General features: G+C 41.2%; 1 protein-coding gene across 3 annotated transcripts in view; it reads right to left on the minus strand.

Moving 5' to 3' along the window:
- The window catches only part of Dpp10 (dipeptidyl peptidase like 10), a 725,523-nt gene extending 700,320 nt beyond the window's left edge, over positions 1-25,203 (minus strand). Inside the window, exon 1 of one of the 3 annotated variants that reach the window (XM_052736764.1) lies at positions 24,552-25,203. In XM_052736764.1, coding sequence (XP_052592724.1) covers positions 24,552-24,623 — 72 coding nt within the window. In that variant the 5' untranslated portion in view covers positions 24,624-25,203. Of the gene's footprint in view, positions 1-24,303; positions 24,423-24,551 lie in introns of those variants that run through there. The other 2 variants (XM_052736765.1, XM_052736766.1) reach the window with 2 other exon arrangements.
- Between the last annotated feature and the right edge of the window lie 1,727 nt (positions 25,204-26,930).

Below are 26,930 nucleotides of genomic sequence, written 5' to 3' on the forward strand. Positions count from 1 at the left end.
TGGCTTGTCAATACTTTTCAAATTTTGGGGATATATAAATATGTCATTTGCTTCAAGTCTAATGTTTAGGGAAAGAGCCGTTTTCTTTATTATAAGAGACATACAAAATATGTAGGTCAATGCTATAGAGATGACGATATTCATGCATATTACATACTTATACATGTGTACAGATACAGGATACACAGCATTGAAGTGAATAGCAACAGACAGACGTCCTTTGATAACAGCCATCTTCCTACCACTATGATAAACTGCTGTCATAATTCATTTAGAAGAAAGAAAACTATTTAAGCTCATAGTTTCAGAGTTTGAACTGTGGCCATTTGATCCGACTGCTTAGGGGCATGTGAATAGGCAGCCAACAGAACCTGTGGCAGAGCAAAACTTTACTTCATGGTAAGCGGAGGATGCCAGTTCTCAAATGTCCTCCCTGTAGTCACTTCCTGAGAACTCAGCTCCCTCATCCCAAACCCCATTGTTGTTGGGGAACCTTTGAAGTTGTGAGTTGACATTCCCTTTAAAGTTCTTAGTCTCATTAATAAAAGCATTTAGAAATGACTCAATAGGAATTTAGAGGATAATTTTATTAGAATTAAGGAAAGAGGTAACAGAACAAGTAAGCTGTGAAGTTCTTGGCAGTTGCCAGGAGAGGGTACATGGGAAAGAAAAAGAGAGCACTATGCTGTTTGGGGTAGGCTGGCACATTCCACAAGCAGGCACATGCCAGGCAAGTAGCATTCTCAAAAGGAGAGGGGGATTCAAGAAAACAGGGAAAAAGCCTAGAAAGCCAAGAAAAGCTTGCTTAGCCTTTGACCAATATCTGAAAAAAGGGAAGGAAAAGAAGAAAAGGAAAATACCCTTTTCTGAGTCCTAAGTCAGTAAGGCCTGTGGGTACTTCCTGATGGAAGTGGCTACAAGCATCTGCATTAAGAGGCTTATGGTGAGGAAAAGAATATGATCTCATTATTAAAGAGGCAATAATTATTTATTAGTATAAATTCCAGATCTCTACACAGGGCTAGAGATGCAACTTAGAACAATGTTAAGATGCTATCACTTTTTCACATGGTAATTTGAATTCTAAGGAATGGCCAAGCTGATGTTTACATCTCTTCTCTGGTATGAGGAGGGATATGGGAGATGGGGTAAAAAGATTTAACAGACTGAGGCATGGTCTCTTAGAGTTTCTCCTATCTGCAAATTTCATCAAACACTGCAGACAAAGTTTCCCATACAGGAGCAAAGCCATTGGAGAACATTCTATGCAAACTATAGCTCCTTGAGTTTAGCTTAGTTGAGACACCAAGGTTAAGAAGTTATGGGATCTTAGGAAATACAGAAGCTCTTTTTTGGTCACACACATTTTACAGGTATTAATAACCACATTCATATTCTCATTATTAAACTAAGTCTAATGATTTGATCATTAATAACGCTGATTGATTAACTGATTGCTGATGAATAAATCGTAATTAGTCCCCTTTCACAGGTACAGTAGGAGCAGACATATCAGTAGGTGTAGGAATGTCAGCGGGTACCCCTTGTACCAGTGGATGCTGCTGTTCTCACATTATAGATATGGGAATTGAAGTCAGTGAAGTCCAATAATCTGACTAGAGCCATATGACTTGGAGGACCCAGCCTGACCCTTGGCTGCTAATCTCTGGAGTCCACAGCCCTGATACTGCAGGAGTCTGCTTCTGTTGTGACCACTAGGCATATACTGTTCTCAGGCGATGTTCCAAGAGAAAGCATGGCTGCTGTCCTCTGGATGCTGACAAATGCTTCTGTATAACTGCACCAAGGCTATTGTAGAATTACCAGTTTTATAAACCTGTACACTTGTTGTGTCTAGCTTCATGTGTGCCCTGGAGACTTGAATTCAGGTCCTCACATATGTGCAGCAAGTGTTCTATGCACTGAGTCACCTCCCTGGCTTTATGATACATTCCAATGAATGAGTTCTAATGCCTATCTGAAAGAGAGAACAAAAGGAGTTTACTGGGCATCCGACTTTGTTTAAGACAATGTCCTACAAATCCATTTTGCCACAAATGAAATCAGTTTTTCATGGTTGAATAAAATTCTGTTCTATACATGCACCACATTCTCTTTTGCCATTCATCTCTAGATGGGCATCAAGTTCGATTCCATTTATTAGTGGTTATGAATAGAGCTAAATGAAACAGGGGTTCACTGGTACCTCTTTAATATGTTGGTTGATTTCCTTTGGGTCTGTATCCAAAAGTGGGAAATCTGAACCATAAGAGAGTTCTGTTTTTAGGGATTTTCATTTATTATTATTATTATTATTATTATTATTATTATTATTTATATTATTACTTTATGGGGTATATGCTGTATGTGTGTGAGCATGTGTATGTCATGGCATGCATGTGGAGGTCAGAAGACAACTTTGAGGAGTCCCTTCTTTCCTTCCACCCTTACACAGGTTCTAGGCATTGAACTCAGATTGTCAGCCTTACATGGCAAGTACTTTGACCAGCTTAGGCATCTACTTGACCCAATAGCTGTTTTAATTAGGGTGAGATGATGCCTCATTGTGATTTGACTTTTTTTTCCTGACATTTAATGAAGTAAATTTTTTTGTTTTGTTTTTGTAAGTCTATTGGCCCTCAGAATTTCTTCCTTTGGGAAGTCTCTACCTTTCCCTGTGACCCATTTTTAATTGGATTATGTAGGGGAGCTGTTCGCTATATTAACAGATTTCTAATATTTCATTAATACTCTGTAGATTAATGGGCAGTTTTCAGACTTTTTTTTTCTATTCTGTATGTTTTTCTTGCCTCTCTGTCACCGTCTCCTTTGCTTCTCAGTTTGATTCATTTGATTCGCCTATCCTGACTTGATTTACTCTGCCTAATCAAATGCTGGGTTGATCTGCCATCAACAGGAAATCCTTGCTCTCTGTCTCTTACAGTTAAGGGGGCTAATGTGGTGGGTGTGCTTGCCTGCTACATGACTTGTCTCCTACCAGTCATGCTCTGGGAACACCGTAACCTCAGCCCCACGTTAGTGATGCTGCACTAAAGCTTGCATCTGGGGCTGGAGAGGTAATTCAGTGGTGAAGCACACTTGCGGTTCTGGCAGAGGACTGTTTGGTTCCAGCGCCCACATCAGGAGGCTCACAACTGCCAGCGACTCCAGGTCCACAGGATCAGACATAGTTATTTATCGTGCTTCTCTGTGTATTTGTGTATCTGTGTCTGTGAGAGGGGCGCTATGGTGCATACAAAGAGGTCACAGGAAGCCCTGCAGGAGTCGGTGCTTGCCTTACATTCTGTAGGTCTTTGGGATGGAACTCAGGTTGTGAGACTCAGTAACAAGCACCTGTACACCAAGCAATCTTACTAATCCAGAGTAGCATCTGTTTAACAAAGGGATTTCATGGGATTAAACATGATTTAGCTTTTGACTACTGTGTATTATGTAGGGACTGTATAGATTCAAATGTTTACCTAGTTCAACGATAAGAAAAGAAGCAACGTCATCACTGATATTTATTTTATTTTCATTGCCTGAAGGAAAGTGCTTTACAGTAGATTCTTCAGAATCATCCATAACACACTGCATCCTGGCCAGAGATAGAAATTAAGCTTAGAGAATTCTTGCTGGTGAGAAATTAAGCCTCACTTCTAAACAGTGAGTCCAGAAATCAGGTATCCTCTGGGCATGTAATGTAAATGTAGTCTTAGACTTCCACAGCAAATTTTCTAGGTAATGGTTTGCTTTTTGGTAGTATCTCCAAGTGACTTTCATGCTCATTAATATTTTAAGCTTGACTCCATAATACATTAACGCCTAACTGTATACAGCAATTCTAAGTTAAAATTAATTAAAACTAAGTCTTTGAGTTTCCTTTCTGTCACTGTGATTAAAATACCATGACAAAAAGCAACTTAGGGGAGAAAGGGTTTATTTTAACTCACGGTTCCAGGCCATAGCTCATCATAGAAAGTCAAGGAAGCAGGCATTTCACATCAACAGTCAAGAGCAGAGGGAGATGGATGCACGTACACTACTACTTAACTCATGTTCTCTATTCATGTACAGTCAGAACCCAAACCCAAGGAATAATATTGCCCATCATGGACTGAGTCTTCCTTCATAAATTAAAACAATCATGACCATCTCCTACAGAACTGCACCCATGCCAAGCTGATCTAAACAAGCCATTATTAAGACTCTCTTCCCAAGTAATTCTGTAGTATGTCAAATGAATAATTAAAATTAACCATCAAACTAAATAAAATAGAAAACTCAAGTTCTCGGGGTTGCAGAGTAGGGGGGTGGGGGTGTGGGGGGGGTGTCCCAGGTTGGTTTTGAAGTGTCAAGACAAAGGCTCACAAACCTCTGTAACTTCAGTCCCAGGGGATCTAATGCCCTTTCTGGGACTACCCAGCCACCAGACACACATGGTACACAGATATACATGCAGATAAAACATTTGCATACATACAATAAATACTCTTTAAATTCTTTGAAAAAAAACTCATTTTCTGAGTAGCACAAACTATAAGCAGTGTGTTTAGTAACACACATGGAAGGTGGTGACCAGAATAGAATGTACGGACAGAAAACGCACTTATTGTTCCAGAATGCACCTTTGGACAGTGTCAATGTACAATAGCATCACTCGGTATCTACTAGGACAACGTTTCTCTGAGAAATTAAAAAGTATAACAGAAGAATGAGTTTTGACAATTTGGTAAGTTTTCTTAAGCCCCAAGTTCATCACTGAGCCCCTTTGGGTAGAGTAGGCAAATGATCATCCAAATGTATTTACAAAACAAACACAGATGTCTGGGCAGATAGCTGAGTTATTTAAGTGCTTGCTAAACAGGCATGAAGACCTAAGTTTATATTCTCCAGCACCCATGTAAAAGCTGGGTATGGCTATGTATGCCTGTAGCTACAATGCATGGGTTGGGCAGAGGCAGGTGGATTCTGACGGCTTGCTCTCCAGCCAATCTAGCTGAAGGAGTAAGCTTGAGGTTCTCTGAAAGACTTAGACTCGAAGAAAAAACAAGATGGAGAAGTGATTGGGGTGTTGAACTCTGGCCTCCTCATACCCATGCTGGTAAGCACACACACACACACACACACACACACACACACACACCAGCAACAATAGTTATATAGATAAGCAAATAGAGCGCCAGGGAAAGAAAGTGCTTGCTTCCCAATACAGTCTTTCCTTCTTGTAAATTCCCAGACCTATTTTAATATTTACTCTTGTCCCATATCTTACATTCATTACTCCTTCACTTTCTGTTGCCCCTAAATATCAGTTTGTAGGACAGAGCATGCAATGCTGTCATGGGGAGATAAATAAATACAACTTATACATAAATTGTTAAGAGTCTCTGCTTGGCCTTAAATTAAAGGAACAAAAGAAGGCCTGGTGGATTCCAGATCTGAAGACAGATGAGAAGAGCATACTGGGGTACTGGCAGCCAGGGACATTTGTCCCAAAGGAAGGAAGATTTTTTTGTGTCTTAAACCAGACCACATGGATGAGTTATCTCCCTGTTCCTCAGGGCAGCTGTGAATGCAACTATCTCCAGGGACAATAGCCCCATGCCATTTGATCTGAACCTCAGTTGGGAGAATGGCTGTTCTCTCTGCTGTGTTCAATTACACTATCTCATCTTCCCTAGAGAAGCTATTTGAGATTAACAAACTGTTCTTCTCTGTCCTTCAAAGACACCTGGACCAATTTGTTGGGGGGAAGCAACCAGCAGTATTGGCTGACTGGCTGAGTTCCAGGGCCTCAGTGTTTGTGAATTGAATCTGACACTTGAAGCTCCATGGGGCTTGTAGAGAGCTTTGATAGAATTGCTGAAGAAGCTGGCTGTGACACCAGATGCAGGCCCACATTGCACCCTATTCTAAAGTTAGGAATGCACAAAAATGTTTTAAATCAAACAAAAAGACAAATGTAAAATAAATATGCAAATAAAGCGTGAACAGGTCCTTCCTTGCAGAATCAGCCCAGAGGACTGGGACTGGCTAGTCGGCCCACATAAGGGCTGTGCTGGGCAAAGAGACAGGTTTATACTGGAGGCTGGCTAATGTATTAAAGCAGAACGTTCATGTACTCACTATTTATTATTTAACACAGACTCGAAGTTTGTAAATTTAGATGTTAATTATAGAAGGCAGATGAGTTGCAGGCTGGGGAGATGGTTTCATCTGTAAAATACTTGTCTTGCAAGTATAAAGCCCTGAATTTAATTTCTGGGATGCTCCCCACCCCCCCCAAAAAAAGCAGGAAATTGTGTCACAATGTTATAATCACATCACCGGGGTAGTAAAAACTAGAGAATCCCTGGGACTCACTGGTCAGCCAGCGTTGGCTGTCTGAAAATAATGTGGTGGAAATTCCTGAGATTAGATAATATCTTTCACACATGTATATGCATACTGGTACAAACAAATCCACTCACTTATAATATACACACATCCATGCACACATGTAATGATGATGATGATGATGATGATGATGATACAGAAGTTGCAACAACATCAGCAACAAATGCATTAGACCTGAAAAGCAAACACAAACTCATGGTTTAAATGCTCTGATTTGTACTAACTACTTTAGAACCAATTCTGAGCACTGTGTAAACCATTCTGTCCCTGTCTTTCTTCCTCAAATTGTTTTAGCTGAATTTGCCATCTTGATGCTTCTTGTATTAAAGAGTTAAACTCTTAGTATACATTTGCTATGTCCTTACATAAGAGACATTTTTTATTTTGCTTGTTGCTTTGTTTTTATTATTGCTTTCTTTTTCTTTTTGGTTGGTTTTCAATTCCGTGTGTATGTGTTTATGTAGGTGCATGCATGTATATGTGTGTATGTATGTATGTATGTGTACATGATGCATGCATGTAATGGTGTGGAGGTCTGAAGTCAGCCATACCTGTCATCCCTCAGATGCTGCTGATCTTGATTTTTTGAGACAGGGTCTCTCTGTGGCCTGGAACATGTCTGAGAGGCTAGGATGGTCAGCCAGAGGTCCACAGTGATCCATTTGTCTTTGTCTTCCCAATGTTGGAATTAAAAGCAATTGTCACTACATCTTGCTTTCTTTCTAAAACATGGGTTGTTCTGGATATTGAACTCAGATCCTCACATTTGTGAGGCAAACACTTTACCAACTGAGCCATTTCTTGCCATGCACAAGTAAATTCCTTCCTCATGTCTGAACTCATGCTTGTTTTCCCAGTCTTTGCTACTTGGGAAATGATAGAGTGCATAAAACCAAGGTTTCATCAATCATAACAAAGCTGATCTTGTTCCTTCCAAATAAAATCTATATGTAAAATTTAATCATATTAAACCTAGTCAATGGAAAATAAATCCAATTAGTTAAAACTTTACAACTCAGATGTAACCTTCCCTCTTTAATGCTCACTGCCTGTTTTCTTTATTGGAAGCATCAAAGACAACCAGAAATAATTTCTATAAGTCTGATAATGAAAGGATTCTCCTTTTACAACTTTCTGGTATCCAATACACCAAACCCATCAATGGTGTGCTTATGTGGGTGTTACTGTCTCTGTGTTATCAGTCAAATAGGTGACAGTCACATGATCAATCCCAAGAGGCTTTTAAAAGGTGTAAGTATAGGCTAGAAAGATGGTACAGTGAGTTCTCAGCACCCACACTAGGCAGTTCATAACTACCTATAGTCTAGCCCTAGGGGATATGATACCCTTTTCTTGCCTTATGGGGCATTTGCACCCATGTGCACATACCCACACACAGACACGTGGACACACAAATAAATAAAAAATAAATCCTTTTTAAAAGGTATATATCATTTAAAGGGAGAAATTATACAGATTATAATCCCTTCTGAAACTTCTCAAGGACAGGAATAGGAACTCACAGTCTCTACTAATAGTAATTAACATACAAATATTTCATATTGGCCCTTTGTTTCTTCCAAAGTCCAGGTCTTTTAATATTCCCCTGCCTTAAACACAGCCATAGAATGGGTATTTCTCTTTAAAAATTGGCTGCAGGGAAGTCAGCAGATGGCAGTGCATTGTTATGTTGCCTATTTAATTTTGTATCCCCTGTATAACCTCTCTGCGTGTTATGACCTCTCTGAAATACCTGCTCCCTTGTTACACAGAGTGACTCATTTTGAGGTTTATATAACAATTCTGGGCTTGTTAGTTGTGCAACTCCAAACCAACAATTTTCTATCATGATGCATTTATCCGAGTTTTGTCTTAACTAAAAATTGCCCTGTGTGACCCATAAGCAACTCGAAAGTGACATTTCTTAGCCCAGGCAGCTAATCCTAGATTGTATTTACCTATTTCCAAATATTTGCACCATCTGTGATTCCATATTGGTTTTTTTGGCTTCACTGTTACAGCTCAAGGACTGTAGCTCTGGGAAGGAATGAAGCAACACTTCGAATACGGAATGTATAATAAGCAGGAGATGGAATTTATCCATGAAATGAGGAGAGGAAATAACAAACTCAGGAGGGTTGATGCATATGCAGTTTGCCACCTTCAACGCCCAAACTCTGTTGACTCCTTGGCACTGATAAGGAATATATAAATGAATGCTACATATTCCCTTAACCAATTCCCAATGCATATTTGCTTTGTAGCAGAGATGACTCCTCATAATCTTCATATCAACAAAATAGGAGCTCAGTATTAAAGGTGACCTTCAGTTTCTGATTTAGTCAAAGAAATGGGGAAAGGCTCTCAAAAGCTGGGCCCCTGTGTTTGGGAACCTCAGCATTCAGCATAATTTGCTTTTCCATCACACTACAGAGATCCAGTCAAGCAGAACAACACATTAAGAATCAAATGATAAATACTGCATCTGTCAATCCTTCCCAGGTGAAAAGGTCCTTCATGGTCTACCCTCCCAACAATTCTGTGAGGAAAACACCATTTCACTTCCAGATGTAATATGAAGTTCAGGGAGAGGCTGAGTAAATGAGCTCAATCTAGGAAGTCAAGGTTCTGGGGTTTAATGTGAGCTAAATGAATAGGCATCCCCAGTTCTCTCCCCAGTGGGAATTCTGCACGACTCAAAAATTCTTTATATAGATGGATTTATTCAGCATATAAACATTTCTCACCCCTGGTATTGGAACTTGGTTCCCTGACAACTCTGTTTAAAAATAAAAATAATCACAGTTTCTGCAATTAAATCATACCTATTAAGAACCCATCTATTAAGGGTTGCGTGTGTGTGTCCATGCACATCTGTTCCCGTGGTATGCACGTTCATCTGGTTCTGATGTCTGTACTTGCACGTGCATGCGTGCGTGCATGTGTGTGTGTGTGTGTGTGTGTGTGTGTGTGTGTGTGTGTGTGGTGTGTATACATCTGTTGTCACCTAGATGGCTTACAAAAATCCTAAAACATACCAGTATTCAGAGTTCCTACGAGTTGCAATTCTAAAGTCAAGTGGCTAACAGCTCCGTGGGTTAACATGCTTATCATGAAAGCTTGGGTGTCCTAGTTCAGACTCCCAGAACCATGTTAAAACACCAGATGTGGTATGGCATTTGTAATCTCTCTGCTCCTACAAAGAGATGAAAGGCAGAGACACAAGCCTAGGAAGAACACCGTGCCAGCTAGCCTGGTGAATGCAGCATCGAACAATAAGAGCTTGTGTCACAAACATGGTAGGAGGCAAGGACCAACACCTGAAGTTGTCCTCTGACCTCCACACCCACAGTGTGGGCTGTGTGAACCTCCACTCACATACACAATTAGGCACATGTACCATACACATGAGGATATTTTATAAAGAGGCTGAGTGTGGAGATCAGTGGATTCTGACATAAGACAGGACACCTAACGAAGATCACGTCTATGTGAATGGGGGGGGGGGGCACCATCATTTCCTGGAATGGTGGATGTCACAGTTGACTTTGGTAATGCCTTTATGGCTGGGAATTAACTTCTTGTCATAGCGATATAGATGACACAGTTATGCTATTCTGTGAAGGGTTATAGCTCATGATCAAAAGACTAAGGACACTGTCTTAGACATAATTCATTGCAAGGGAAGACTCTGGAGATGCCAACTGAGTTTTTGCCTATGGATTTGAAACTTTTAGAATATGTATACGAAGTCATTAAAAGGTCATAATAGCAAGTTTTCACTATGACATCTCATAAATGTAATGCCTTTCTAGACCATTCACCTCCTATGATCTCTTTAGCAAACTGCCTGGTGCTCTTAATCTCATTATCCTCCCTCACATACTATCATGGTGAGTTTTGCTTTTTGTATGTCTGTATAATTAATTCATGCAAATAAAAAGAAAATAGAACACACTCATCCATCTCATCTTGGCTGAATTTTCTTTAATTGTTAATAAATAGTATGGTAAAACTATATGTGTACCATGTCAAACTATGGAGCCTGAGAGATGTCTCATCAGCTCAGAGCACTTGCTGCTCTTTCAGAAGACCAGAATTTGGATCCCAGCGCCCACAATAGGCAGCATACAGCCACCTATAACTTATGCTCCAGGAGGATCTGACACCTTCTTACGTCCTCCATAGCACTGCACTCATAGGCACATAGCCACATTCACATAGACACACAGACATATTAAAAATAAAATGATAAAATAAATCTTAAAATTATATTTCTTTATAATTTATTTTTTATATAAAATGTCACACTTATGTCAAGAGCTAAGGAAATTTGAAGTGGCATTCTTATGCCATCCATTTAAATAGCCAACTATCACAAGAGGGGTCATCCAGGATCAAACACAGCTTCTAACTCTAAATAAGTACATGACTTGAGACAGTCTGCTCATGTCTGGGTGCTGTTATTAATTTGATAACCAGGTTGTTTTAGAATGAGGAAGCAGAAGTGTTTCTCAGACTATGAACACTGTTGCTCATGTTTGGGCTATTTCCAAGGTGAAGTCTGAGAGGCAAGGCTGGCAATGACATCAAGCTATTCGTTCTTTATGCCAGGAGATCAAGTTTGGCAGAAAATAAATTTCAGAAATTTAAGAAAATAGAAGAAAGTTGACTTGAATTTAGAGATGAAACATGTAAAAGAGGAGACAAAAAAATCAGAAATATAGTATTTTGAGAACCCTGGAGGTAGCTCAGCAGGCAAGCACTTGCTGCAGGAATTTGAGGACTTACGTTAGAATTCCAGGCGTCTGTTTAGTTGTACCTCAGGGTTAGTTAGCTTCTGTTCCCTTAGTGCTGTAGGAGGGAAACATGGCTGCCGGGCTTACTTCAGGTTCAGTGAGCCTTGTCTCAAGGAAATAGGCAGAGTGCTACATACACACACACACACACACACACACACACACACACACACACACACACACACACACACAGGCATGCACGAAATTTGAATAGAATCAATACAGTTCAGATATTCCGACCCTATGAGGGATTAGAAGAAACTCCTCACCACACCACAGGAAGAACGAAGTTGGTCCCTGAATCTTAGAGCAAACCACAACTAAAGTGAATCACTTCCATTCCAACACCATGTTGGAATGACACATGCTTATCACTGCTCCCGAAATGATCCTCCAGAAGTCTACATTGAGATTGGCAAGATGGCTCAGTTGATAAAGGTGCTTGCTGCCAAGCCTAACAATCCCCATGTGGTAGAAAGAAAGAGCAAGCCAACAAGGCATCTTCTGACCACCGCACATGCATGATAATACATGTGTGCCTCACTCAAGCACATGAACAGATATGTCCAAATATTGTAAGAGAAGCAGCATACGCTGCATAATTCAAATAAATGAATGGTTCTTATTTTCAGTACTTTGCTTTCACCTTTCATGGCTTGGGAGTTACAATTTCCTATCCATTGCTAACATATATTTGGAGATTTCCCTATCTTCATCTCCATATTTTGTCTTATTTTGTCAACTAACTTTTGACTTTTTTTCACTACTTTTAACATCATTTTTAATTTCTATCATTTATATTTGCATTGATCTATTCTTCTGTGTACATTACTTTGTCCTAATGTTATTATTTCTAAGTTAATTATAATGTCTACTGAATTAGTTTGCAGTATTTTTTTTAAACAACAATTTTATCTAACAACATCAAAAAAAGAAGTAACATATGCACAATTCCTTGGATCAAAGAAGAGAAAGAATCCTGTTGCAGATGCTGGATAGGGGCTAGTGAGACGGATCAGTGGATAATGTTGGTTGCCACCAAGTGTGATAACTGTATTTCATCCCTGGAACCCACATTGTGGAAGATAGAACAGATTCGTGCAAGTTGGCGTCTGACATCCATGCAAATGTCATGGTGTGTGTGTGTGCATGTGTGCTTGTGCGTGTGTGTGTGCGTGCGTGTGTGCGTGCATGCGTGTGTGTGTGCGTGCATGCGTGTGTGTGTGTGTGTGTGTGTGTGTGTGTGTGTGTGTGTGTGTGTGTGTGTAGGGAAGAGAAGCTCACCAACCACCACCCAAAGCTAGAACCTAGTGAAATTTAAGACTTCCATGGAAAGCAGAGAGTTTTCTTTAAGGATGTGGCTCCTCATAGGTTGACCCCACACAGCAACATACAGATCCACTACGTATATGAACAGCACAAAGTAGACTAGGTTGATTATAAAAAACAAAACAAAACCAAACCAAAGAAAAGAAGACATACAAATCAGAAGGTGGTGGTGGTGGTGGATCTTTGAATAATTCAGGGGGAAAGTAGAGATGAATATGTGACTATGATCAAAATTTATTGTATACATGTATGAAATTTCAAAGAATAAAAATAGCATACTTTATAAGATAATGGATAATTCAGCACATATCACTTAACTTTTTTGAACACCCATCATGTTACTGCTTTTATAGCGCTAAAAATAAAACAAGTAATATGTCGGGTGTTTTCCAATAAAGCCACAAAGGATAACGGACTTGATATAATAATCTTTTCATAAATACCCAGATTGCTGGAAGTTTAAACTATAGAGTAATGTAGCCAAACAAATGATCTATCTCTAAATTGCAGAAATTGTTTGGAATTCAGATTTGTTTCTCTCTCTTATTTTCTTTAAGTGACTGGTCACTCATTTGACCAAGCACCAATGAGTATATGGGCAACACAAATTGGACTTGATATTTTGTTTTGTTTTGTTTTGTTTAAGGGGGGGTAGAATGCACAGCTGGGAGGGTGGACCTGGGAGGAATGGGAAGTGAGTGAAATCGGGGTGCATTGTATGAAATTCACAAATAATTAACAAAAACATTATGTTGGGGGAAAAAGACATACTTTGTTTTGGAAATATAACCTAGCTGGTTGTGCTTGCCTGACATTCATGAATCCTTGAATTCTAAACCCTGTACTATGTGGAACAAGGCATGTAATCCCAACACTTCTGGTAGAAACAAGAGATCATAAGTTCAAGATTATCCTCAGGCACATACCAAACTGGAGAAGAACTTGTGCTATGTACAGGAGAACCTGCCTCAGAGGAACAGTATCAAAATAAAGATTACTTCTTAAGTCCAGTTTGAATGTGGACTTTCTTCCCAATTTCAACTGTTTAAGTGAGAAAAGCTATTTGGCAAATTTGTGAACTTTTTTGTTTAAAAAGTATGTTTAGGAAACACACACACACACATGCACACAAACACAAGGGGATGGAGAGATTGCTCAGTGATTAAGGGCCCACATTCAGTTCCCAGAATCCTTATCCATCAGCTCAGAGCCACCTGTAACTCCAGCTCCAAGGGATCTGATACCCTCTACTTCCCTCCACAAGTACTGCACTTATATGTGCATACCCACATACAGGCACACACATACACATATTAAAAATTTTAAAAAAAATGTTATTGGTTCTAAATGTAAAGTCTCCATGTCATGCATTTTATAACTTATTTCTGCCTTCGAAGAGTGGTTAATAGATGGATGAGCCTGAAAGCATTCAGTTACTTGGTTTCTCTTGCTCAACATCACCTCACGTTCCACTAAGAGGGTGGCTCACCTCCCCATGCTTGCTTTATCAATGCAACTTTTATTAGGTTACCCAGGTTCACTGTTCCTAAATAAACCACTAGACAGCCTGCCGTTCCCATTCTCAATTATAACCCAGCCTTGTCATGCTGCTCTTTTCAAGGCAGACACCCACCAACTGAAATAAAAAATCGAATGTTCATTTAGCTCTCAAGAAGGAGATGGGTATGAAGCTAATAAAAATGGCCGTTTCCCTCACTTGTCTCCATTTGCTTCCTTGTAACCTCATGCATAGCTATTTGTTCTACTCCGAGAAAATCAATAGGTATGAGAAATTACAATGATATTAAAGTCAGATAGTATGGAGTTTGCTGGGAGAACATTTCCCAATGTAGAGTCAGTTTTTATTATGAACTTGACTAACTTTTCTTTTTATGGTTTTCTTTAAAAAAAAAATGTCTGCGTGTGTAGGGGTTCCTCAAGGAATTCAGAGCCCTGATGCTAAAGTTATAAGCATTTGTGAGCTGTCTGATACTGCTCCTGGGACTGCCAACTCTGGTCCTCTGATAGAACAATAAGCATTCTTACTTTTGAACTATTTCTCCAGCATGTTGAGAAACAGTTTTCTGAAACTTCCACATGATATGTCACAAGCTCTCAACTGAAAAGTCATTATAAGACCATCATTTCTGTAACCTAAACTTCTGGAAAGAGAATATTCAACCAAGAATACTTCAATAAAAGATTTTAATTAGGTCTTTTAGGAAAACAAGTAAGTGTTTTCTTTAATAGTGGAAATAAGTGAAGTTGTCACAAATTGATTTTTCCAATTCCCTATATTAACGTAGGCTTAAATACTGAGTGTATTTCAATACCACACACACACACACACACACACACACACACACACACACATACATATATGCATGATTTGATGATAAAGATAAAAACGCACATTTACTGGGAATTTTTGTTGACAACTTTGCCATATTATCCATCAAAAGAATGTACTGTGAGTTCAGGTTCCAAGCACCTCCCATCAGAAGCCAGATATGGCAGTGTGTGTCTGTAATCTCAGCTATGGGGTGGGGCAGAGATTAGTGGACCCTTGAGACTTACTGGTCAGATAGTTTAGCTGTAACAGTAAGATTTGTATTCAAAGAGGGACTCTGCTTCAAAAAAAAATGAAGAATGTACATGAATGCACATACACACACACACACACACACACACACACACACACACACACACACACACACACAGAGTGCACATACACAGAGAGAGAGAGAGAGAAGACAGGTTAGGGTTAGGGTTAGAGATAAGACAGCACAGATAAGTAAATATCTCAAGCGATCTAAAGATCTAGAAGCCTGGTAGTACTAAGAGTAAACATACTCACTTTTCTTGCTTGGATGTTCACAAGGCGTGTGAACGATCTTTCCAGCTTTCTCCTTACCTTCTTCCTTTTGAAGCTATAATATAGACTTTAGGGGGGCTGTGGGTGGGACCATAAGTACTAGGGGATGGCTTCAACCTGAATTCTGTTTAACTCTGCTTTCAACCTTCATCTTGACGTCTCATCTCCCTGCCTCCAAATAACCAAATCTGAAAAATCATTTAGTGTTTTGCCCTTCTGTTTGTACAAAAGTATTCTGCTCTTCTTATCTGTTGAATAAGCATATTACCTGAACACTTGTTGAAAATTATTAACACTTTTTACCATTTCAGATAAACAATGTCACGGTAAACATAAAGTCAATTTATCATGTAGAAGATATGATAATGAATACTTTGAATGATAATTCCTGAGCAGAATAATTCAAAATAAAAAAAATAGCAGTCGTGCATAAAGGCAGACTGTTTGGAGTGCCAACGGAGGTTAGATTTCCTATTACATAAAAAATTCTGAGACTTCAGGACAGCTCAACAAGAGATGACTATACAACAGAACTCTGTCTCAACTATCTTATTACTTCCTCAAATTCTATTACTTATCTCTGTGTGAACATAGGAATGATAATCACCCCTTAAGTAAATGTGGTTTATATGCACCTTAGGTGTATAAAAATACTGACCAGAGAGAGGGAAGCTGGACTTAAACGCTTTAGAGATCACATGATCTACATGGGAAAAAGAAGTGCACTCAGAGCTGAGTCCATGGCCCACTGGGTAAAGAGCATGCATGCCAGCAGGAGGACCCCAGTTAAAATCTCCAGCACCCATCTGATAAAGTGAGTTTGGTGGAATGCACCTGTAAGCATAGCTCTGGAGAAGCAGAGGCAGTGGATGTCAGGGCCTCGATGGCCAGATAGGCTAGATGGAATATCAAGCACTTGAGAGACCTCAAAGAATATGGGAAAGAAATTGAAGAAGATATCTGATGTTGACCTCTGGTTTCCATATACATCTACTCCTATGAGGTCACTTTCACACAGATGTGTACATAACACCTATTTAATACCACACACACACACACACACACACACACACACACACACACACACACACACACTCATATCCCATACAGATACATTGATTATTGCCAAAAACTATGGAAATCAGGCCAATGAAAACTTGAAAGCAGGGGCTGGACAGATTGTTCAGTAGTTAAGAGCACATGCCGTTCCTGCATAAGACCAGAGTCTAGGTCCAAGTATTCATGATGGGCCTCTCCCAGGTACCTGTAACTCTAGACTCAGGGCATCTGACACCCTCTTATGATCTCTGAAGATGCTGCATTCACATACACATGCCCCTACACAATAAACACACACACACACACAGAGACACACACACACACACACACACACACACACACATTCTAAAATAATAAAATGAATCCTTAAAGTAATTTGGAAACAATACTTGCTGAGAATAATAATATAGTACACAGACTTGGTTAGTATCTTTAAAAAGTCATTCAGCAAGCAGGAAAACACATGTGAGTAAACTCCTAATTAGAATATCAATATATGATATGCTATATATGCATGTTGAACTGGAACAACTGTAAATAATTTCATGTGGGAAATATCTTTTTGTCTATGCTTGCTCTAACCCTCCTAACACCAGTGATACCAGAGACATCCACTCTGGGATATTGCAGACTCTCTTACTATCACCTCTCAGAGGTTACTCCCTGAAATCTCATCCCATGGTGTATTTCTTTTAAAATATTTCATTACACATTCTTCCTGTTGTTAATATATATATTTTTTTTGCTTTTTGACAATTTCAAACGTGTATAACACATTTTGATGATGTCATCAGATCCTTCTTCTTCCTCCAACGAATACACCTCTTATTTCCATGTCATCTTTGTAGAAGACCCACTGAGTTCACTTAGGGTTATCTACAGGATCTAAGTGTGAGGATATTTATTAAATTTGGGGCAACTGACCAGTGGCTACTCCACTGAAGAAACATGGCTCAGCCCTCTGGCACGTGATGGCTGCTAGGAGACAGAGTCACTTTTCTTTAGAAGTGCACCAATAAGTTCTCCATGCCCTGTGGATGACCCAAATGACATGCACAAAGAAGGGGTGCTAATAGGATTTACTGGGTTAAGAAAAAATAAATTAATTCTAAGAATTATAAAGGGAGGACATGAAGTTCGGAGGATGATGGTATGGGGTTCTTTGAGAGGAGCTGAAGGAGAGGGAGTGAAGGGTGGATATGATCAAATACATTGTGTGAATATATGAAAATTTCAAAGAATAAATAGAAAGAAAAATGGACCCCTCTTATCCTTAGCTGCTAGTAATTGCCAACAGTTCCTCAGTGAAGGGTGGATAGAGCCCTGTGTGTCCCTTCCCTATCCAGTAGAATATTGATGGTGCTTTCAATATTCTGTAGTTCCTTTGAAGACAGCTACTTCAAGTTGCTCAGTGAAATGGCTGTGTCCCTAGGATATAGTTCTATAAATCACAACATTTCTTCAAACACTCTTCTTCTCATACTGATTATCTGACTAAGTGAATTGCATTGGAAATGCTATGCAACATATTTGATACCTAATTAAATGGTTAGGGAACTAGATTGTATTTATTTTCAGCCTGGTCCATTAGAGAATGGGATGACCAAATGAGTTTTGATTGATTGGATTCTGTGATGCAACAAAAATAATTTGAAACCTGAATGACTTGAAGTGCAAAAATAGTCATATGATACTTATACACACAGACAGACTTATGTAATCATAAAAATGTCCACTGAGAGTATATGAAATATAAGTGTCTGTTAGAGGTGGCTTACGATCCCCTTTTTATTATTTATATTTTGGTTGGGCTCTAATTCCCAAACCACACATTAATGAGAGGATTGAGTGTGAGACAGGCATTCTTCAAAAGTCATTCTTCTTTTCCACATTGTTTTTGTTTTGTTTTGTTTTTTTGTTTTTGTTTTGTTTTGTTTTTCCCCCGAGACAGGGTTTCTCTGCCTTTCCTGGATCTCGCTCTGTAAAGCAGGCTGGCCTCGAACTCACAAAGATCTTCCTACCTCTGCCTCCCGAGTGCTGGGATTAAAGGCGTGCGCCACCACCGCCCGGCTCCACATAGTTTTATTTAATCAACGAGAGAAGCATGTAAAGTTCCAGCAGTCTCCTTCATTCTCAGAAGAAATAAAGACATAAAGTATCCGTGCTTGCCTGAGCTTCATTTGTGGTGCTGTGATAAAACACCCAGATAAAACACAACTGCAAGAAAGGGGTTTATTTTGCCCTATAATTATAGTTTAGAATCCATCACTGTGGGAAATTAAGGTGACAGGAATTTGAAGCAGGCAGTCATATCACATCCACAGATAAGAGCAGAGAGAAGGAATGCCTGGACGCCTAGTACTCGGCTGCCTTTCTCTGCTCTTATATAGATCAGAGCCTAAGACCAGGGGTTGGTACCTCTCACTTTCAGGTGAGTTTTCCCACATCAGTAAAGGTCATCAAGACAGTCACCATAGATACTTCTATAGGCCAACCTGATCTGGGCAACCTTTCATAGATTCCAAGTAATTCTAGCTTGTGTCAAATTGAAAATTACAGCTGGGTCCATACATAACCTTGAACTTAGGATTCCCAGCAAATACCCACATCCAAAAGTTAGCAAATATTTTTGATTGGTGGTGCAAAAGTTCTTAATTACAGTCACGACAGCTGATCTAGGTAAGTAGCATGATACATGCTAAATACATGAAATACACCTTTGCACGATAAGGCTTAAACTATTTTGCAATACTAACTAATTCAAGATATTGAAATTTAGAAATGGCTTCATTTTTTCCCTCAGTTTGGGAAATACTTATCTTAAACATTTTGTTTTCAGTGAAATATGCATAAGATAATGCAGCATTAATATTTAATAACACAATTTCTTTTAATGTGTTTTATATAATTTAATTTTTTAAATGTGTCATTTTCTCATCCTTTGAAATAAATAAATAGATATAAAACCAGATAATTCTCAGCAAGAAATTTGTATGGTATGTTCTTAACTCAGCAGATAAAATGACACAGATAAATATTTATGTTGTATATTTTATTACTGTAGTGTTGTATGTTTAAGTGAATAAAATAGTATATAAGGAGACAGTAAAATGCCAGGTATGCTGGTCACACCTGTCACCGCAGCACTCAGGAGGGAAGATCATGAGGTGGAAGTCTTTCTGGATACACAGGGAGTTCAAGGCAACCCTGGGGTACACAACAAGACCCTGTTTCCAAAGTACCAAAAGTAGGGGTGCAGGGAGGTGGTAAGGCAGCCAATACACTGCTTGATGTCCAAGTGCAAAGACCCTGTTTGGGATCCTCAGCACACATATGAGATCCAGGAACAGAAACTCTGGGAAAGAGAGGCCTTGGACTTGGTCCCCAGCTAATCTAGCTGTGGGGTTCCAGTTTCAGGGTCAGTGAGATGTTCTGCCTTCAAACCTAAGGTGGAAAGCAATACAAGGATGTGCTGGACATTGACATCTTGCACACATAAAGACATAAACACACACACACACACACACACACACACACACACACACACACACACAGAGAGAGAGAGAGAGAGAGAGAGAGAGAGAGAGAGAGAGAGAGAGAGAGAGAGAGAAAGGGCAAAAGATAGAAAATTTACAATCCATCCCAAATCATAGCATGATCCCTATTCAACCAAAATTTTATTTTCTAACCAAATCATATAGAACTCTCATATATTTTAGCATTGGCTAGAAGAAAAGTAATGTGTCCTCTATGGAGGTTGTGTATAGGGGTCGCTTGACGTTGCTGTTGTGTTGTGTTTTCTTTGCATGCTCTTACTCTGAACCCCAGGCTGGCCTGGATTCTTAATTGTCCTGCATTGGTCCCCCAGCACTCTGATTACTGACCTGTTTTCAAATAAGCTTTTTGGAATCATTTCCAAAGTGCTTTAAGACTCTATGCTCAGAAGAATAATTTTTGACTGAACTATGACATGTTTATATATTAGTAGAAGAAACATGAACAACTTTTTTACAACTTTGTCTTTAGTGTACATTTCAAAGTTTTAATCAAGTTCACTAGACAAAGCTGCAATAAAAACATTGAATGACAACTTCCTTATCAAAGTGTCTTCAATTAGTGTTGCCTAATGGTCAAGAATCGAATGCCTATATTTGCCTAATTGTCTTCATACATGCCCTATGTCATCATAACTTTACCAGGAGTTAGGTATCAGGGACCTGCACATGTGAGTTGTGAAAAATTGGTCTTCTATCAAAAATGCATTTTTAAAAGAAAAATGCATGATAATTTTTATCATTGCTGCCAAAATAGTTGCTTTAAAAAGTACCATTGAGTTATATTCCAGAAAGCAAGATTGCTCTTTTGCTTTATGTGCCCACGGTTGCTTTTGGTGTTGAGAAGACAGCCAAGCTTATCTGTCCCTGTTGGCGTCAGCAGAAGGGCGCCACCTGGTGGAATGAGAACAAATTCAAAACCTTGCCTTGCTGACTCTTAAAGAGATGAACTCTATTCACAGACCTTGAAACCAGAGACGAGGGATAGAAACTATTTTTTAAAAAAAACTTCTTAATGTATTTATGATGATTTATATGATTTATTTCATAGTACATAGGTTATTGGAGGGCATATCTAGTTAACTTTAACATTTCAAGAGGTAGCATTGCATATGTGACTGATGCTTTAAAGAGATCTACATCCCTTAAACTTTCTTTGCACATATGTACAAAGCAAAGTTTGTGATCATCTTGCCTACTTTTCACAAGAATATGTTGTTGTGATTGTGTAGTTAAGGGGTGGGACTTTGGATTTAAATGAGCCAAATTCTGTCACTTCACCATTGCTGTAGACAAATAGGGTTAAGTGGCTTAACTTTTTAAAGGGGGCATTATATCTCACCACTAAATTGGAAATAGCAACAGAATGGACCTCAAAATGCTGCTTTGAGAGTCTAAAAGAAAACTGCATGTGACAAACATCTCCTGCTCAACCCAAGAACATCAGCGCACGCACAGCAACTCTGCTCCAGAAGTGGTTGTTTGCAGATAAAAATGAGCTATAATTGGCCACACCAGATCTTTAGATGCTTCAATAAAAAGTGAGGAACTGATCACAATTAGTGGGATTGATTGTATCTTCCCACATTGAAGTATTTCTTTTTGAACATTTTATAAATGTAGAGTATTATAAAAATAAAAACAGCTATTGTAAATATTTTTTAAGAAAATAAATGAATCAATGGCTACATTTAAAAAGGGATGGCTAAAATGATGAATATATTAGCAATGATTCCAAGTATTAAAAATGTGTACAGCCCCCGCTGCTTTCTTGCAAGAAGCTGCCTCTGGTCCGGGCTTCTGTGACAAGGGACAGCAAGTTACTAGAGACAGCAGAGAGGGCAACCCTTCACAGGCTATGATAGCAACCAGATCCCATGGCCCCAACCACTACCGTTCCCAGGGAAGACTGTTCTCGCCAGTGCTAAATGCACATAGGTGTCAGATGCCACAGGACAAAGCATCTTTGAGGCTCGTGAAAATTTCTATCACAGAAAGTGAAAGACCTTTTGGACAACATTCAAAAATCTAAATCATTCAGAATCAATACACAGTGAGTGAGTGGCTGGAATGTGCCTCCTGTTTAACCACTGAGTAGAATTTCATAAAGGTCCATTTTAAGTTAAATTTATGAATTTTTATTTTGAAGTATCATAGCAGCCAGCACAATTAGTCTAGCATATCTAGTATTGTAGGGAAGTTGTCTGATCATTGAAATTCAAGGCATAGTGGCTGCAGCTATTCAATTCTTTGTGGGCTTCAGACTCAAACTTTAGTATTCATAGCTATCACCCACATTATATGGCCATTATTTCATATACTAATCTTTGGACAAAAAGAATGCTAGCTATAGGGATTCCCCAGGAGTTCGTGAAAACCTCCCGTGAGGCTACTGCAATAGTTCTATCAATCTGACTTTGCATTTACAAAATCAGCCTCTTTCTAATGCATGTATAGAATGCATGCCATTGACACTTAGGAACCATCTGCAGCCACAGAATGTCTTAAAAGCACCCAATTAGAACTAGAGTTCTGCAGATGACCACTCTCTGAATATCTGAAATAGTCACTAAAATATAAATACTAAGAAATAAGTGGACTCAAATTTGAAGCTCTCTTACCATGTGGATTTTAAATGTCAGCTTAATCTGACAAAGGGATTTACCATGCATACATACAATGTGCTTCTGTATATCTGCCTTGCCTCTTGCAACCCACCCCCACCCTTACAGAAGCAGTCTGCAGCACCTCGAGTTACCAGCTGGTGTCACAGGTTAGTGAGCAAAAATTTCATGTGGGGACTCTCTCCTGACTAATCATTCTTATCGGTAGCATCATTCCAAGAGCAGTCAGAGGCTTCTTGATGAAATGTAAGGACTTCAGCCTGAACGGGGAATGTCACATCCATGCTTCTCTCCTGAAATATTTTTAAACAAGTATAATAACCAGTCTCTACATGGTGATGTGCGCTGATGGGGGAGGGGACAGAGGAGAGGTATAAGAGGGAGGTAGGAACGTTATGGAATAATGCTCTAATCTTGCATTCTTATCTAAGGGCAAAGATTCTGGACTGTTGAAAGCAAAATGCTTCATAAAATATGCAACAGTATCTCGGTAAATAGAGAGAGAAAGAGCTGTAAACCACTGAAACATCTCCACCACCTGTGTGAAACACATATGCGGATAATGAGAAGGGGAGAGAAATGGAGGAAAGAGACCACAAGCCAGGAGAGATGACCAAGACTAGAATATTAATAACAGGATCCCTGGCATCCCTTCCTGTGCCTCAGCACCTCTTGGGCAATTTGGATAGCTCCTCCAAGGTGGAGTCAGTGTTTAGAATATCAAGAGCTGAATAGCTGTGGTCTAGTTGCCTTGCTCTGTCCCCGGCCCCGTCACTCCACTTCTAACCGTGATCTGAGAGTGTCTCTGCTGGAATGCCTCTAGCAGCCTTCGACCAACAGTGCACTCTTGGGGCAGAGAGCTCTTGTCGCTCCACCTCCTCCATTTCTGTGCGCGGGTCCTCTAGCTCTACAGCCTTGCGCTGACCAAGTAAGGCTTTCTTAGTTCTGTTGTAATTGATGTAAACGTGACCGCGTCTCCAGCAGCCTCTTCACAGCCTCTTTCCTTCTCCATGGGGCATCGCCACGCTCCTGACCCCTCCAACTTTAGGAAAAAGCGTGACCCAACTCTCAAATCTCCCCAAAACCAGACACAGAGGAGACAGACATTTCTCCATAACATTAGGTTACAGACTTTCTAAAGATCCAAACAACAACAACCAAAAAGGGGTGGCGGGTACCGAAGGACGCAAAAGGGACAATAATAACCAATCAGCCAATACAGGGACCCTTCATTCTGCAGACGTGACACATCTAGACCCAACAAACCACCAAACCCAGTGTCTTCCTTGCCTGCCTCACTCGATGATAAATGCCTTTCTACTCCCCCATGCTCAGTTTCACTCCGCAGGCTAGAGAAGCCGAGTCTGTCCTCTTCTCCCACCTAGCTTTTCCATCTCTGTCTCCTCAAAAGAAAATAGAAGGGAAACTGATGGCTTAAAGGTCGTTTGCCTACTTTAGTATCACTGGCCAGCCCAGCGCGCGTCCTAGCCCCAGTGAGACAGGGCTGGGCATATGCAAGAGACAGTCTCCAGGAAGGATCGTCCTAGACCCATTCTAAATGCATTCGTGAGAAGTCAAGATTCCTCACAGCTGAGACCAGATCACCTCTCCCTCCCAGGGCGGCCTCCTGGTTGGGGCTCCCTGGAGGCATCTCCAGCATTTACCTCTCTGACCCCTTCCCCGCGGCTCTCCACCTTGCGCATCCCGTCTCCCGGCCCCAGAGCGCACTAGGATGCTCTAAGTTCCTGCTGGGTCCATGGATGAAGCGAGCAGAGCCTGAGAGTGGGGCGCGGGGCGGGGGGGTGAGGAGAGGCAAGAGGCAAGCGTGGGAGCCGATCCTGAGGGACAAGGAGGGATGGCTAAGTGGAGCCACCCCTCCTGGGAGGGATAGTCCCTAGAGGCCAACTCTCACCTGGTCGGTTGGCTGCGCCTGGCTTGCCCTGGCCCCTGGGGTGGGTTGCTGCTCCTGCTTCATGGCTGTCATCCCCTGGCCGCCCGCGACGGAGCTCACACTTCCTCGCGGGCACTTCACACTCGGGGACCGTCACTTGGCAAGCGATCGCATGTCACAGACGCCCCGTCGCTCTCGGAATTGGCGGAAGAGAAGAGCGGCAGCAGCGACGGGGTGGGGGAAGGGGAGCGCCAGGGAGGGGACGGAGAGCGGCAGCAGAGGCAAGCAGGCTCCCCTCTTTTGCAGGATCCCTCTTTTCGGCTACCGCAGATCCTTGGACTCCTCACTGTCCCCGCCACCCCACCACCACCCGAAAATGCAGACACCAGACACGACCAAGTGGCAAGTTAGTCGAGCGGCGGGCGGCTGGCTGCCAGCACCTGATCGCGCCGGAGCGGTGGCTTGCAACGCCGGAGGAGCCAGGCTTTCATTCTACCGCAGTCCGCCACCCGCGCACCCGCACCGCCGCCGGCCCTCGGGGGCTCCCCGCGCGGTGCTCAGCGCGCCAGGTGCAGAAGCAGCAGCAGCAGTAGTAGCAGCAGCAGCAGCAGCCAGGCTCTGCACTCTAGCATCTCCCGAGCAACCGTAAAGCGCGCGGAAGAGACAGCCCCGCACGCGCTCCCCACTCGTGTAGCCCAGGCTGCCGGGCTCTGCGGGCTCCCCTGGTCCTCCGCCCCCCCCTCCACCCCCGGCGGGCTCCCGATAAAACCCGGAGAAGCGGAGTGTGAGCCTGTGCAAAAACCCTCGGTGGCTCCAGAGCGGCCACTAGGCATGCTCCAGCACTTTGAGAAAGCAGGGGTAGCGGGAGATCCCCGCCTGGAACCCCACTGGGCGTGTGCAACACCTGTCTGCACCGGGAGACGTTTGTCCCACATGGTGACCCTCGGCTGTGCGCCTGCTGACTTAAGGCAATTGAAAGGTTTTAACCTCCAGCCTGGATTCCCCAGATGGCTGCCTGGGTAACGCAATGGAATCCCTAAAGGTTTGTGAAAAATGACATTAACCACACATGATTCTTCTTTCCACATCCTTTTCCCGGATTCATTTAAAAAAAAAAAAATCCCTTCACATTTTAAGTCCTTCCTAGCCATGCCAGCCATTCTCATTCCAGATACGTTTCCCCGAGCCTGCCTTGGGCCAAACACAACATAAGGGGGCGGGGGGGGGGGGCAAAAAGGGGGAGATTAAGTCGCCTTTCCTTTCACCCTCCACCTGTGTACAGGAGCTCAAGCTACAGCGTGGAGACTGGGACCGGTAGCAGCGTTACAAATCAGAAAGTCAGCCTAGTTTGGAAGTGGAGCACTTCGGGCTATAATTACCAAAGGTCACTAATCACCCACGTGCACCCCCAGGTGGCTCTGTCCGAGGTGCTCAGAGGAATATACTTTTGGTAAATGGAACACAAACAGTGTCCTAGTCCCTGATTTCTGGGTCCACTGAGGATTGCTTGTCAGTGAAAAGCAAGACAGAGGCACATATTCAGGCGTTGGTTCTCTCCTTCCACCAAAAGAGTTCTGAGGATTGAACTCTGGTAGTCACGATTTGCAGCAAGCATCCTTACTTGCTGAGCCATCTTGTCAGCTAGTGTGTTGATAAATTCAGCACTGACAGGGGTGCGGTTGAGGGCAGGGGGTGGTAAGCTGGTCCAGCAGAAGAGATCAGATTGGAGCCCCTGAGGGTGGTGTTAGGCAGCTGTGAGTGGGTGTGTTTAACTAAGGGCTGCCTCCCTTCCTGTCCCACTTATTCAGGACATCAAGTCTCCACTCCTCAGCTGTCTGTCTTGTTAATTGTGTTCCTACAAAAGTTATGTGTACCCCAAGCAGTCATAATAACAAATCTAGGTGAAGAGAAACCTTTACATTTCCAACATCAGTGATCTGGGGCTTCTTGTGAATGTTCTATTTGTTCTGTTTCAGTAGAAATAAGTTTTTGATGGGGATACTTTTACTTGTTGTAAAAATATAAAGCATATATAAAAATGAAATACAAGTAAAATAGCTAGCCCATAAATCTGGCAACCCAGATATTTTCCCCTCCTATATCATTTGAGTGGTTGGGGAGAGAGCATGCATTATTCAGAAAATGGTTCTTCCGTCTTTACGTTTCACTCTTCTCTTCATTATTGGAGTGTGTGAGTTGTCTCAAGCACTTCCATTTTGGACAATTTGCTCAATGTGAGGGAACTTACTTTATGACAGATTTCCTTCACATGAGACCAGCACACGGCAGGGATAGCAGCTTCCATTTAGAATAACTTATTGAAGTCTGTGGCTGGACTTGCCTTCATTCTTAGTGTTCAGTATAAAATTTACTTTACTTTCAAATCAAGACATAAATTGT

Source organism: Peromyscus californicus, unplaced genomic scaffold, assembly GCF_007827085.1.
Source record: "Peromyscus californicus insignis strain IS unplaced genomic scaffold, ASM782708v3 Scaffold_14__1_contigs__length_90479793_seg_2, whole genome shotgun sequence".
Lineage (NCBI taxonomy): Eukaryota > Metazoa > Chordata > Mammalia > Rodentia > Cricetidae > Peromyscus > Peromyscus californicus.